Source organism: Trachinotus anak, unplaced genomic scaffold, assembly GCF_046630095.1.
Source record: "Trachinotus anak isolate AG129_WGS33_773 ecotype Australia unplaced genomic scaffold, CSIRO_AGI_Tana_v1 ptg000012l, whole genome shotgun sequence".
Taxonomy (NCBI): domain Eukaryota; kingdom Metazoa; phylum Chordata; class Actinopteri; order Carangiformes; family Carangidae; genus Trachinotus; species Trachinotus anak.
In genome coordinates this window covers 27,179,177-27,192,497 of record NW_027273863.1, presented here as the reverse complement: position 1 = coordinate 27,192,497, position 13,321 = coordinate 27,179,177, and the positions used below count along the sequence as shown (strand labels likewise).

At 44.7% G+C, this 13,321-nt stretch overlaps 1 protein-coding gene across 1 annotated transcript; it reads left to right on the top strand.

The window, feature by feature from the left end:
• Window positions 1–1,406: 1,406 nt before the first annotated feature.
• nmnat2 (nicotinamide nucleotide adenylyltransferase 2) lies at window positions 1,407–13,254 on the top strand. Its single transcript, XM_071492224.1, has 11 exons — window positions 1,407–1,614; window positions 6,998–7,086; window positions 8,102–8,169; window positions 8,799–8,877; window positions 9,235–9,361; window positions 9,469–9,549; window positions 10,020–10,064; window positions 10,205–10,281; window positions 11,086–11,187; window positions 11,283–11,350; window positions 11,538–13,254. Exons 1-11 carry the CDS (start codon window positions 1,530–1,532, stop codon window positions 11,638–11,640), a joined length of 924 nt encoding a protein of 307 aa, XP_071348325.1. The 5' UTR covers window positions 1,407–1,529; the 3' UTR covers window positions 11,641–13,254.
• The last annotated feature ends 67 nt before the right edge of the window (window positions 13,255–13,321 follow it).

Here is a 13,321-nt window from a genome sequence, read left to right as displayed (position 1 = left end):
AGGGAGGGGGAGGGGGGGGGGGGGGGGGGGGGGGGGGGGGGGGGGGGCTGTTGCTGTTATAAATGAAAGTAAACAATGTAAAATCATTACTGATTAATGAATATATTGACTAATACGAAATTATATATTTAATATTAAAACTATTTAATTCATCGTTTTTAAAAATCCCAAACATGACATTTTGGTTCCAGTTTCTCAGATGTGAAGATCTGCTGCTTGTTTAATAACATTAACTCTTTTTTTAATTAATTGAACATGAACATTGTCAATCGATACTGATTAATTGTTTCACTGATTTTCAAAATGTTTTTTCAAAAAGCAGAATTACAAGAGAACAGCTGGAGACAAACCCAGATGTTCACCTCTGTCCTCTCTGCTCAGCATGGACAGACACAGTCCAGAGAAGCCTCCTCTCACCTGTACAGGGTGAAGCAGCTCCGTGGCCCCTGCGGGGCCCCCAGTGGCTGTGTGGAGCAGTTCACTCTCTCAGATCACTCACGTGTGTCTGTCTGTTGTCCTTCATTAATCTTATTCACACCACTTCTCTTAACAGTCTCCTTTGACTTCAGCCTCATTGGGCCTCATTGATGTGGCAGATGAGGTGTTTTCTGCAGTTTCTGGTTCACAGACAGATCAGAGGAGGAGTGAGGAGCTGCAGGACAAGTATCAAGCTCCTGTTCATCTCCAGCTTCAGGATCCGTGAATGAACATTTTCATTCAGGTGTCAGACGCCTGAGTTTACGAGACACAGTTTCCACCTGAGAGGCAGAGAAGCACCAGTCCACACAGCTGCAACACACAGAGGGTCAACAGCTGACACAACCTGGGCTCTGTCACATCTGTCACATCTGTCACATCTGTCGGCTGTCGTCCTCCTGGGAGGAGCCGCTGACAGTCTCAGGAGAAGGTTCATCTGGAAAAGGACAGAAGAACAAAACACATTTCACCCTCAGCCTCATCCAGACCACACCGGAGACACGTCCTGTCCCCTGGGGATGGGTGAAGCGTCTGGTTCATTATAGTAATGATAATATCATTTCATATCAATCATAACCCAATAATGTAAATCGATATAAACATACCAAACAATGCCACCTGGAATAAGGAGCGATTACACCTCCAGTTGCTGTGCAGCCGACAGCTGGAGCTCTGCTGTGTTTCTGTGAATATCAGTGAGAGCAGACAGAGCTCTGCTGTCAGCACATGGCTTGATACAGCCGTGACCCCTGGCTCCAGTCCAGCCCCTCGCTGCCTCTCCTTCCTTTTTAATGCCACTCACACACATGTGGGTGAGGTGTGATGCCAGGGTCGTGGCTGTGGACGCAGCCAGGCCTGGGGGGAGGACCGGGGGGGGCAGCTGTGTGATCCGCCCTCTGAGGGTGAGTGTCTCTTTAACGGGCTGACGCTGCCTCCTCAGCATCCTGCCGCAGACTCCCAGCCTCGCCTCTCGCTCTGCGGCTCGGCTGCCTGCTACAAACAACCGACGACCCGGGACACGGCAGCGGACCGGACCGGGACACGGAGGAGCCATGACAGAAACCACCAAAACCCACGTCATCCTGCTGTCCTGCGGCAGCTTCAACCCCATCACCAAGGGACACATCCATATGTTCGGTGAGCATCTGCGCTGGGGGGTGGGGGTGGGGCTGTGTGTTTTTGGACGATGAAGGTCCCTGAACCCCTCCAGGATCGATAAGAACGATCCTAATCTAAATCAGACATAGAAATGATGAAAATGTGAACGAGGTTTGGTGCCCGGAGCCTCGTCGCTGTCCAGCAGGGTGGTGCTGAAATGGGCGACGGCTTCACCAGAGGATCAGTACAACACACACACACAGAACAGCGACGCAGTGAGAACAGCATGTAACCCGGGTCACCGCCGTCCGGACCCGTTATCACTCAGTAAAGACGGGAATGTTCCGTGTTGAACCGCTGCAGGCCGCGGGCAGCGTGTGGCGCAGCCCAGAAATAAGCCTCTCCCCCGGACCCTCCGGGACCCTCCGGGACCCTCCGGGACCCTCCGGGACCCGGGATGTAGGCCACAGACACTCGCTCACTCACCGAGCAGAGCCAGTGAGGCTGCGGCTGAGCGGCAGCACAGAGCAGCGGGATCAGTGTTTCGTTTTACAGATGTGTGGTGTTCACAACACACTTCACTACACCGACAGTGACAGGGAAGCTCTCCAGTTCTGTCTCTAAGTCTGACTGATGTGCTCGTTCATCATGATTACAGTGTTTTTAACAGGATCATTCATGGACTGTCATATCTTTAGGTAGTTTTAATACATTATCTGCACAGTTTCTGGCCTTTTCAACTCAGTGACCACATAATATGAAAACATCCCTTAACTGACTCTACTGTGAGCAAAATAAAATGTAAACAGAGTTTTTCCTGTCAAATTTTAATTTAAATTATGAAAAATATTCAACAAAAAAACGTTAAGTTATTATAAACCTTGATTCACCTGTTAATTAAATCTAAATATAATGTGAATCCATGAATTTCCACCTGAAAAGATCTAGGTTCTAACAGGAAATCCTGTCATGTTCTTTGGTACATTTTAAATACATTATAATAAATATAGATAAAGGACAAAGAAGAATGGAGAAAATAACAGAAACACTTTACACCAGAACATCAGCACAAACTGAGATGAAGTCACAGTCATAATAATAGACACAGATGTCAGTCACTGTCGAGACATCTCACCAGAGAAACTCTGACCCTCAATACTCAACTTCACTGAGAACTGAGGAGGGAATCGAAAGGAGACCTGATCAATAATTAATAACACAACATCGTAATGAAACTGAAACAATATGTAAGAGTGTGTAAAGTAAATAAGCTGTGTAGTCGTCCACAGACACACACAGGATGTTTCACAAACTCTCGTCTTCACTCAGTAAATAAACCGTCTTCAGCTGTGTAACATCACGTGTTGTGATGTGGAAGACCTGGAAAAATAACCAAGATTATAACCTGATAAGTTACATAACTCGTGATGTTGTTAGTGAGTGGTTACCACTGACCACAGCGGCCACTAGTGGTCACAGCTGGTCACAGCTGGTCACAGCTGGTCACAGCTGGTCAGTCCTTACCGGGATTCAAACATCTGCACATTTCACAGCGCAGAGCAGTGAAGTGTTTGGTTGTTTCAGGTTCCACTGAGAACATCAGGCCACAAGTTAAAGACACAACACATTCTGCTCGCAGAGTAACACACAGACTCATAAACACAACCACACAGTCAGGTGATCACAGCTGTTCGTGTCACATGGCTGTGACTGTGAAAGAGACCAGAGGAACGACAGCCAGCGACATGTCACTCTGTTTGTTTGACGTCTGCTCATTTCCTCGTAGCACAGAACTGTGCAAACCAGAAGCAAAGACGACCTCAGTGTGCCGTCCAATCAGAAAAGGCCCATGTTGGTGTGTGAGTGAAGGAGCCAGCTGTCAGTCACATGTTGTCCCGCCTGCTGGGCTGGGTCCAGCTGACTCATCCTGACCTTTCACACGTCATCTTGGGATTTATTAAGAACCTGATGAATGTCTGATATGAGCTCCTCCCACACTCGTTAAAGCTGAATAGGACATGATCATATTGAAGTGTGTGGGAGGAGTCTGTGGTGATTAGTCAGCTGTCAGGTGTTCCAGCTGTTGAGGACACATCTGCAGACCTTCCTCTTTGATGATGATGTTTGGTTTGAGCTGCAGCCGCGTCCCCATCAGCAGCAGCTCTACTGTCTCTGCATCTCTGCATCTCTCCCTGTGTCCCAGCACTGTTGAACACAGCTTCTCCTCTTTATGATCATAAAGATCTGTGACCTGATCATCTGTGGTGGAAAGTGACTCCATACTTTAACTCCACTACATTTGAACTGAGAGCTGCTGTTGTGCACATGAAGACGTTGCATCTAAAGTCTTTACAATAAGTCCACCCTTGTAAAGAAAGTATAAATGGTTCATAACTAGGTATAAACAACCAAGTTATAAGACAGTTTTCATACATTGGTTCAGGCTTATTGCTTACTACTAGTTAATCTTACTAATGAGTTACTCCCTTTTATAACAAAAGAGAGCATTATTATTATTATTAGACAATAAGGTTTCCTTTTACCAGTTATATATAATATGTCATATCAACACCCGTGATCATAATCTGGTCATTTGATTTGATAATTTGATTTGCTAAATGAAGTTTTTTGACCATTACGAGGCTAAAGATGGTTAATTGCTGGTCACTTAACAAATATCTGATGAAACTGACAGGTACAAATACTGGATGATGAAGAAAATGAAGAAAGCTCAGAAACTAATGAGATCTGAGGCTTCACAGTACAGATAAATGTGGGCTCACTATTTGGCAGCAACAGGTCACTGTTGCCCTTTTTATCTAATGGGGTATAACAGCTTATAAATGATTAATAAAGTGTTCACAAGCTAATTAATAAACTTGTTATAAAACATTCATAAGTCCTGTATGAGGGTGGTCTTACTGTAAAGTGGCACCAACATAATTAACAGTTACACTATGTTGCATTGCTGTATAAACTAAACAGTACGCAGTGCATCAACAATAATAATCCAATAGTATATTATATATATTAATAGGGTCCATATTACAGTTCAGTGATAATACTTTGAATTTTGAAGTCGTTTTTTTTTTTACTTCTATTTCAGTAAACGATGTGAGCACTTCCTCCTCCACAGTGTCTGAGCTCTCTGGAGTTTTTCAGCCTCTTTTAGCTCCTAGTTTTGGGTTCATGACACATTTCCTGCCTGGTTGAGTCTCCGTCCTCTCAGAGGAGCAGCTGTAAACAGCCTCTGTCCTCTACCTGCTCTCAGCAGACACTCAGTCAGAGCAGCAGGTGAACGCAGAGGAGCTGGAGGAGACCAAACACTGAGCGGAGAGAGAGGGAGCACTGGGCCGAGACTCATCACCACAACACCAGTCATCATGTTGCTGCATGTGGAGATGATCAGCTGTTAACCTGAGAGTCACTACAGTCTGATGACAGACGTGTTTACAGACTGTTCTGTACACGTTTCCAAAAATCCATGAAGCTCTGAGGTCCGGAGATGTTGGTGTTTCAGGAGCAGTGATGAGGGTCAGAGGTCAGAGGCGTTCAGAGGTGACACAGTGACAGACCTGAGGTTGTTCCCACACCAGAAGGAGGATGTTGGGAAGTTCATCAGTGAAACCAACACTGTGGTCAAGAGACCAGAGCGTCTCTCAAAGACAGATTAGAATCTTGTTTAAGAGCCAGTTTCAGACTGCGTCTTATTTTGGAAAAGTTCTGTTGTTGTTTGGTCTAAAACGTGTTTCCAGTTTTTCCACACCGAGACTGAATCAGCAGGAAGTTCAGTCCTCGTGTTTCTGCTGCGTCAGAGTCAGGGTTGTTTGTTCTGAATTGAATCAGTGTCTGTTTAATGACGATAGGCAGCAGCATGAGTTTGTCCTCGTGTTGTTGAGTGAGTCATCGGCCCAGGCTGACCTCACAGGAAACATTCCACAGACTCACCGTCCTCCTGGACTTCAGCCTCAATCAGCTCAACCTGGACTTTCTCTTTTCTTTTTAAGAAAATGAAAAACAAAATGTCTGCACAAGACTTTTCTGATTCAACATGTTCTTGTTTCACCCTGAGCTGATATAAAATCTAAACAGAAACAATCAGTTTTAACTTATTATAAGTGGAATAATTAGTGTTGTAATAACAGTAATATTTCATCGTTGCATGAACTGAGCCTTTGTTTTTGTGGTCTGACTAACTAAAACATAAAACTTTAAAACTGACTGTAGATAAGCAGAAAACAGACATGACAGTCCTGACTGCCCACACATTTAATATTTTAAAGGTCCACAGTCTAAAGGTAGATGTCCATGTGTTTGTGATTATAAAGCAGGTCTAGGTTCTATATTAATACTGTGAAAGTATCAAAGCCTCAGTCCACAGAGAAATGCACACAGCCTGTATTCAGAAACTGAGCCTTAAAACCAGCCGTCAGGACTTCTGGCACTTTGTGATGTCATGACGAAGCAGTCACTGCCTCTCTTCTGAAGGCAGCAGAGGAACTGAACCAGTTTAAAGTGTGTTTGCAGCGATCCAGTCTCTGTCTCTGATGAGGCTCAGCTGATCCACAGACAGTTTTTAATCGGACACTGATGATGGATTATTAAACTGATTTAATTTAAATATTCACACCGTGAGTCAAACTCTGGCACCACAGCTTCAGTCACAACTCTCAGCTCTTTTCCCTCAGATTCCTAAAAGAAACAAACAGAAGCAAAAACAAAAACTCTTCATCAGTCACATCCCTGCTGAAAGAGCAGGTCATCGTCACTGTCGTCATGGTGACAGAAGTTTTGGCTGTTTAAACAAAAGTTCAGTGGGAATGCAGACACATCCCAAAACCCAGGGTTTACTGCCACGATGAGTCCTGTCTGGAACCGTTCAGGGCCCATTAATAAAAATGTTTACTTTAGAATTTATGTTAAATCAGTTTGATAAATTATTATCAGTGTAAATCACTACAGGTCAGGCTTTAATTCATAGAGATAAGGAAAGAAAAGATTCTCACGGCCCTCCTGTCATAGACCTTTTCATCCTCTGGAGAACCTGTTTTGTGTTGCACATATTTATTTAACGTTTGAATTTCCCAGCGTTCACTTTTCACTCTGCTCCTGCTCTGACGTCTGAGGGAAATCTATGAAAACACAAATCAGGTTCAAGTTCAAATGACTTTATTTGCCGTTTGCACAACACAAAACCACAAAGACTCACACAAGAACAAACACATATACATCAGATTTACAGTATAGATTTATTGATTATTGGTAGATAATGATCTTTGCAGTCAGGCAGACGATGCACAGAGTCAACAGTTATAATGTTGACAGACAGACAGAGGGTTTGTGGGACTCTGCTGTGTGAGGCTCTTAGAGAAACTGCTGTATGTTCACTCTCACTGTTTGCTCTGTTGTTGTGTGTCTGCAGAGAAAGCCAGAGAATATCTGCACAAAACAGGGCGTTTCATTGTGATCGGAGGGATCATCTCACCGGTGCACGACTCCTACGGGAAACCTGTGAGTAAAGATGGAGGCCGACAAAGCTCGTTCAGGAGGGAGAGTTTGTTTAAGGAGCCGTGTTCAGAGGCTCGGTGCAGCAGCGCAGACAACATGGTGCTGCATCAGGTCCCTGCTGCTGCTGCTGCTGTTTTCCACTCCGCTTCCTGCAGGAATTAATGAAGCTCTTGTCCTACTTTTACTCTGCCTGCCTCCTCAGAAACACACGACATGAATAATAGATGGTGCAGAAATCAGGACTCTGCTGCTCCAGGATCAGTGCGTCACCTGCAGCTGAAGCTTTATTAAAGCTGGAGGTTACACACACCACTTACGACCTTGTTAGTGTGTCAGGGATCATCATGTCATCACAAACTAACACCCCTCCCCATACACTACTGACTCGTTTACCTGTGGAGCTCTGACTACAGGTGGTGCTATGGAGCCGTGGGTCCCAGTTCTTCTTCTTCTCCTTTGTTTTTTTTGCACACTCACCGTGATGCACATGGAGGCGCAAACAGGTGGAGGCTTGGTTGTGGCCTCCTGCTGTTCCGCTGACTGACAGCTGGTGGCAGTAAGTGAACAATGGTTAGAAATATTTTAAAGATTGATCTGTTTTATGAGGGAGGAAACGCTCTCAGACCTCAGAGAAACAAACACAACACTGCAGCACAAACGTTCCTGCATGACACCAAATGTCTGACAAAAGTGTTGAGAGCATTTCCTTCCTCATAAGATCATTTACAAACCTACTTCTTCAGAGTCTGACTCTGTCTCAGGGCAGTAACACCCTCCAGGCTAGCTGTTTCCCCCTGTTTCCAGTCTTTATGCAGACCACGCCCACGTGCAGATTCCTCTAACAACTGTTACACACTTTTGTTTTCATGTTGTCATAGCGACAACAACAGTCAGACAGAAACCGGCTTCCTCTTCTTCTGCTGCTTTAATGTTCAACACTGTCAGTCCAGCTGATCACACAGTCCAGATGTGGTCATCCATACTGAACATCTGGACTGACTGTCCCTCTTGTCTGCAGGGTCTGGTGTCCAGCAGACATCGTCTCACCATGTGTCAGCTGGCTGTCCAGTCCTCTGACTGGATCAGGTGAGACTTTTATTCTGGAGGTTCTCTCATTTTATTTTTTTTTCTTTATGTCAGTAACATTAGACACAGACCATTATTTCTGATTCTTCTCACTCAGTTGGATAAAGGTGATGTCACATACTTCTGTGCACCAATCAGGTTTTGATAATTGATAATGAGCTTTATTGTCACTGTAACAGTACAAGTACAATAACAGCGAAATTACAACAATCACCCCGTCTACACATAGGGCATACAACATATAGTAAGACAAACATAACAGGATGACTGCGCTGCAAAAGGGGGGGGGGAGAAACAAGTGGAGGGGATACATGTGGATTAAAATCAGATGACAGATGTTGGGCTTCCTGTCGACCAAATCAGGCCAACAACCACCCAGATTAACTGTTAAACTCTCAATTACTAAAATACTAAAAAATATTAAGTACAAATGTTTCATCTTTTGATTGTTTCTTATTTTGTGATGAATAAACCTGACAGGCTTTTAATGTGAAATATCTGCAGGAAGTCCTGAAAGAACGTCAGTGTAGAAGTGAATGGAGTTGATTAGTGATTGAAGACAGTATTTGTGTTAAACGCTGTTTTAATGTGTGCGAGGCCTGAGCGCTGACGTTGATGGCGTGTTGCAGGGTGGACCCCTGGGAGTGTTACCAGGACACCTGGCAGACGACCTGCAGCGTGCTGGAGCATCACCGCGACCTCATGAAGGTGCGGACACTTCCTCTGTCGACCACAAAACATCTGCATGTGAAGACTTTAAGACACGAGAAACATTTTCTTGTTTGTTCCCAACAAATTCAATTAAATATCATAATCAATTATAAATAGAGTTGATGTGAGTTTGTCTGCAGATGTTTTCATTAAAGGTGTTTAAAGTTCCTCATCAGGGACCTTGAAGGACCTGACACCACGTGACCCTGATACAGCAGGACCAGGTTCCCCTCGGCTCTGAGGTCCTGGGACCGGGGGTCTAAATATGGCCGCAGCTTCTTGAAGAACCAGTGTTGATGATGCTGATGATGATGATGATGATGATGATGATGCTCATGTTTTTTTTTTCCTCAGAGAGTCACCGGGTGTATTCTGTCCAACGTCAACACGCCATCCACAACTCCTGTGATTGGTCAGCCACAGAACCAGACTCCACCCATCTACCAGAACCACAACAACATGAATCACAAGCCCACAGCTGGTGAGTCAGCCACAGTCACCGTCCATCACCGGAGGAAAGTGTAGCTGCTCGTCTCTGATGATGATGATGATGATGCTGAACTGTCCCTCCTCTTCCTCTCTCTCCAGTCAAACTGTGGGGGAAGATCAGTGAGAGTCTGGGGAAGATCTGCTGCGTCCGCCCGCACATCGATCGCTTCACCTTCGTCGGTAAGTAGAGGCGACGCTGACCCCAGGTCTGTCCTGACACTGACCAGCTGACAGTGAAGAGACCAGGACTCCGTCTCACTCAGTCTCCTCCTGTGGAATCACAGGAACTTACATCATATTAGTGTATGTTGTTGTACGTGTGTATACTTGTTTCTGATTGGTTGGCAGGTTTCTGTGAACACATATGTGTGGAGGCCTCAGACATGCTGTGGCTGGGACACAGTCCTACTCCTGCACCTTGTGTTATTTTACCGCTGTCTCTCATTCATATGGAGGCTGCAGGGAGCCTCACACTCCCTGTCCAAGGCCAGACCCCCGAGCAGCAGCAGGAGGCGTGACCCACCAGACTCCTGCCAACAATCAGTTCCATGTTTGAAGTGTTTGTTGAGCTGACTGTAACGAAGCGCTGTGGAAGGATTTCATTATTCGGACATATCTGATGACGTGTGTGCTGTGTTTGATCCTGTCAGATGAAAACGCTAACCTGGGCACCACGATGAGGTACGAGGAGATCGGTGAGTGTGGTCCTGAGCAGACTCAGTGTGGCGTCCTCTGGTTTCCTTCCTGCTGTGTCTCCTCTGGTTTGTTTGTGTCCGGTAAACGTGTCGTTTACTGAGGACGTGTCTCTTTCCTCCTGCCTGTTTGTCGTCTGTAGAGTTACGCATCTTGCTCCTGTGTGGCAGTGACCTCCTGGAGTCCTTCTGCATCCCTGGCCTGTGGAAGGACAGTGATGTAAGCACACTGTAGCCCCACCCCCACCACCCTGTAGCTCTGCCCCTCAGCTCTCACCTGGTTGTAATGATCCACAGGCAGCGTTATTCTTACTGAAGTTAAAGTATACCAGTGTAGAAATACTACAAGTACAATAAAATACATGTACATGTATTTCATATATATGAAATACATGTACATATAAAGTAGATACATATATGTAAAAATTATATATGAAACCTGAGAAATTAGAACAATTTCATATATTGACATATATGTCCAGCCCATATAAATATGTATGTTTATGTATGTATGCTTATATAATTATAGACATATGTTACATAAATATATATTCATCCCAAAGCCTGTGAATATATGTTGATATTATATATGTCAGTATAAAAGATAAATTATTAAGAGAAACATATCTAAACATATAGGGTATGTTGTTTTATTAAACTTTCATATATAAATTAAATATATATGGTCACATGTATAAAAACTCACCATATGGATATTTTTATTTTTCCAATGGATATTTCATATATGTTACAAACTTATATCTTCATATGTCCAGAGGATGTATATATGTGATAATAATATACTGCCTTATAGGTGACATATATGGCAACACCACTCTTTATATGGGGGCATGTTCCCTTTCTGTATGTATTAGCATCAGTGGATCAGTTTAAAGGGAAACAGTTCGTTGCAGCTGAGGAACAGAAAGAAGAAATGATGTTTTATTATTCTTATCTAGCCAAGCTAGTTAGCTGGTCCCTCAGTGTCTGTGGACGACTGATGGTGGTGGTGGTCTGGTTTCAGATGGAGGTGATCGTAGGGGACTTTGGGATCGTGGTGGTTCCTCGTGACGGGGCCGACACAGAGAGGATCATGAATCACTCCTCAGTTCTCCGCAAATACAAGGTCAGAGTCCCAGAGTCCCATCCAGCCTCATGTCTGAGACACCGTGCTCTTCACCGCCTCACCTGTGTGTGTGTGTGTGTGTGTTCTCCTTTCAGGACAACATCATCGTGGTCAAGGACGCGATGAACCACCCACTGGCCATCGTCAGCTCAACCAAGAGCAGGTGGGCATTAAACTTGGTTTCCATAGTTACCAAATATAATTTTTGTTTGTGTTGAATCTGTGTTGTTGCTACTGCTGCAGCTTCACATCCAGGTTGTGTTTCCGTAGCTAAATGTAAATGTAATGTAATTAAATGTAAAGTAAAAAGTATGAGAACTGACCAGACCCCCCCTCGCCCCCTCCCTCAGACTGGCCCTGCAGCACGGGGACGGTCACGTCGTGGACTACCTGAGTCAGCCCGTCATCGACTACATCCTGCAGAGCCAGCTGTACATCAACGCCTCGGGATAGAGACAAGAGCCTGAACCACATGAGAGCAGGAGTGGGGGGGGGGGGGGTCCAGCAACCTAAAAACCACCATCATCTATATAAATACAAACAACCCCCCCCCCAAACTACAACTTCCTTGTCTTTGTCAAACATTTACTCTTCTTTGAGCTGTCGCTTTCCAACAGGAGCATCACTGTCCCTTCTGTCTGTGTCATGTGACTTTACCATCAGGGAGGGGGGGGGGGGAGCTAACCCCTAAGGGCTGCAGAGGTGTCACTGATGTATTTCTCCACTGCAGTGGAGTTTTGTCACTCTGTCTGTTTCTGTCTTTCTTAAATTTCTTTTTTTTTTGCGGGGGGGGGGGGGGTGCATGACACACAGCTGGGCATGCTCAGTGTGACGATGGCTGTAACAGGACTAAACCTTCCTTCTGGCAGACAATGGGCTTCATGCGAGACCAGCTCAGACATACAGGTGATTTTAAAGAGTTTCACACCTGGTCCAGGCCCGTTGGTCCAGTCCAGACCGCCGGACTTTCTTCTTTACTCATTAATTCCATTCCCTTCATTAGTCATTAAAGTCCTGACAGGAAACCAGTACAGACAACACAGCCTCTGTTCTCTTCTTCTACCAAAATAAGCAGTTTTATTCTGGTGCCTCTGTTATATCAGTTATACTGACTGACACTGTCTGTGCTGAAGTTCGCTGGTGGTGAAAACTCATCAGTAATATTAGTGACATTCCAGCTTTGACCAGCTTTGTAGAGAGTACAGGAAGTGTTTCTCCACCGGGATTTTTAAAATAAAAGCTCTTGCATGAGGCCCATTGTTGTGGTCTGACGTACAGATCACATCAGTGACGCCGTGCTGAGAATCACACTCTAAATCTCATCTGTAGACGTTCAAACCACTGAGCTAAATCAGAGCTCAGCATATATCAAACCACAGGTAACCATAGCAACAGTACAGCTGCTTCAGGCTTTGTTAGCAGGTAACAGGTGAAAATAACCCGAGTTAAACTGGCCACAAACACACTTTAAACATGGACATGGTGGTTTCTGTCTTAAATCTGGATGGACTGAGGATCCTGAGAATCCTGAGAATCCTTTGACCCTGACGACGACGATGATGATGATGATGATGAGATGATGATGATGATGATGATGATGATGATGGTGGTGGTGGTGGGGACTTTTCTAAGACAAACCCTCAGCAGCAGTGTTGTTGTTGTGGAGTGTACACGGTTGTTTTCCCTCTTCTTTTGCTCCTGTTGGCTCCTCTTAGCCTGCATGCTTAGACAGTTTGGTTCTGGCATGAATGTTTATCACTTGGTAGAAAATCATCTGTTGTGATTGTGTTTGCAAAAAAAATAGGATCAACACAAAAAGTAAATATAAATATAATATACAGTGGGGATCATCACCCACGTCTGTCCATTTTCTATTCACCCTGTAAATGTACAGATCAATGCCTCATCTGTGTGTGTGTGTGTGTGTGTGTGTGTGTGTGTGTTTAGCTTCCTGTCAGTCACTCTGAGTTGTACCTTGTAGCCGAAGATCAATCCTGTTTTCTGTATTAATCTTCCTTCTGTTGCTCTGACTCCTTTTGATTGTAAACTGTAATGCACTCTTAAAAACCATGTGTCATTTTTAATGTGTCTGTGTGTGTGTGTGTGTGTGTGTGTGTGTGTGTGTGTGAGTGTG